General features: G+C 52.3%; 1 protein-coding gene across 1 annotated transcript in view; it reads right to left on the minus strand.

Annotated features, from left to right (window-relative positions):
- Window positions 1-156, minus strand: part of LOC105524112 (nuclear pore complex-interacting protein family member B3-like) — a gene marked incomplete at its 3' end in the record, with an annotated part of 17,798 nt that extends 17,642 nt beyond the window's left edge. The window contains exon 1 of the mRNA XM_011959232.1: window positions 6-156. Within this exon, the coding sequence (XP_011814622.1) occupies window positions 6-156 (151 nt within the window). The remainder of the gene's footprint in view (window positions 1-5) is intronic.
- Between the last annotated feature and the right edge of the window lie 108 nt (window positions 157-264).

A 264-nucleotide genomic window follows, 5' to 3' on the forward strand; every position in this document is an offset into this window, starting at 1 on the left:
AAGACACTCGGGAGGCGTCTGCAGTGTCTGAAGAGCATCAGGTGGAGAGGGTGGATGACGTAGCAGAAGACACTCGGGAGGCGTCTGCAGTGTCTGAAAATCATCAGGTCGAGAAGGTGGAAGAGGTACCAAGAGACACTCAGGAGGCCTCTGCATCCGGATCACCTGATGTCAGAAGTTTGAGACCAGCCTGGACAACGTGGTGAAACCCCATCTTTAGTAAAAATACAAAAATCAGCTGGGCTTGGTGGTGGGCACCTGTAA

Source organism: Colobus angolensis, unplaced genomic scaffold, assembly GCF_000951035.1.
Source record: "Colobus angolensis palliatus isolate OR3802 unplaced genomic scaffold, Cang.pa_1.0 Scaffold1132, whole genome shotgun sequence".
Classification (NCBI taxonomy): Eukaryota; Metazoa; Chordata; class Mammalia; order Primates; family Cercopithecidae; genus Colobus; species Colobus angolensis.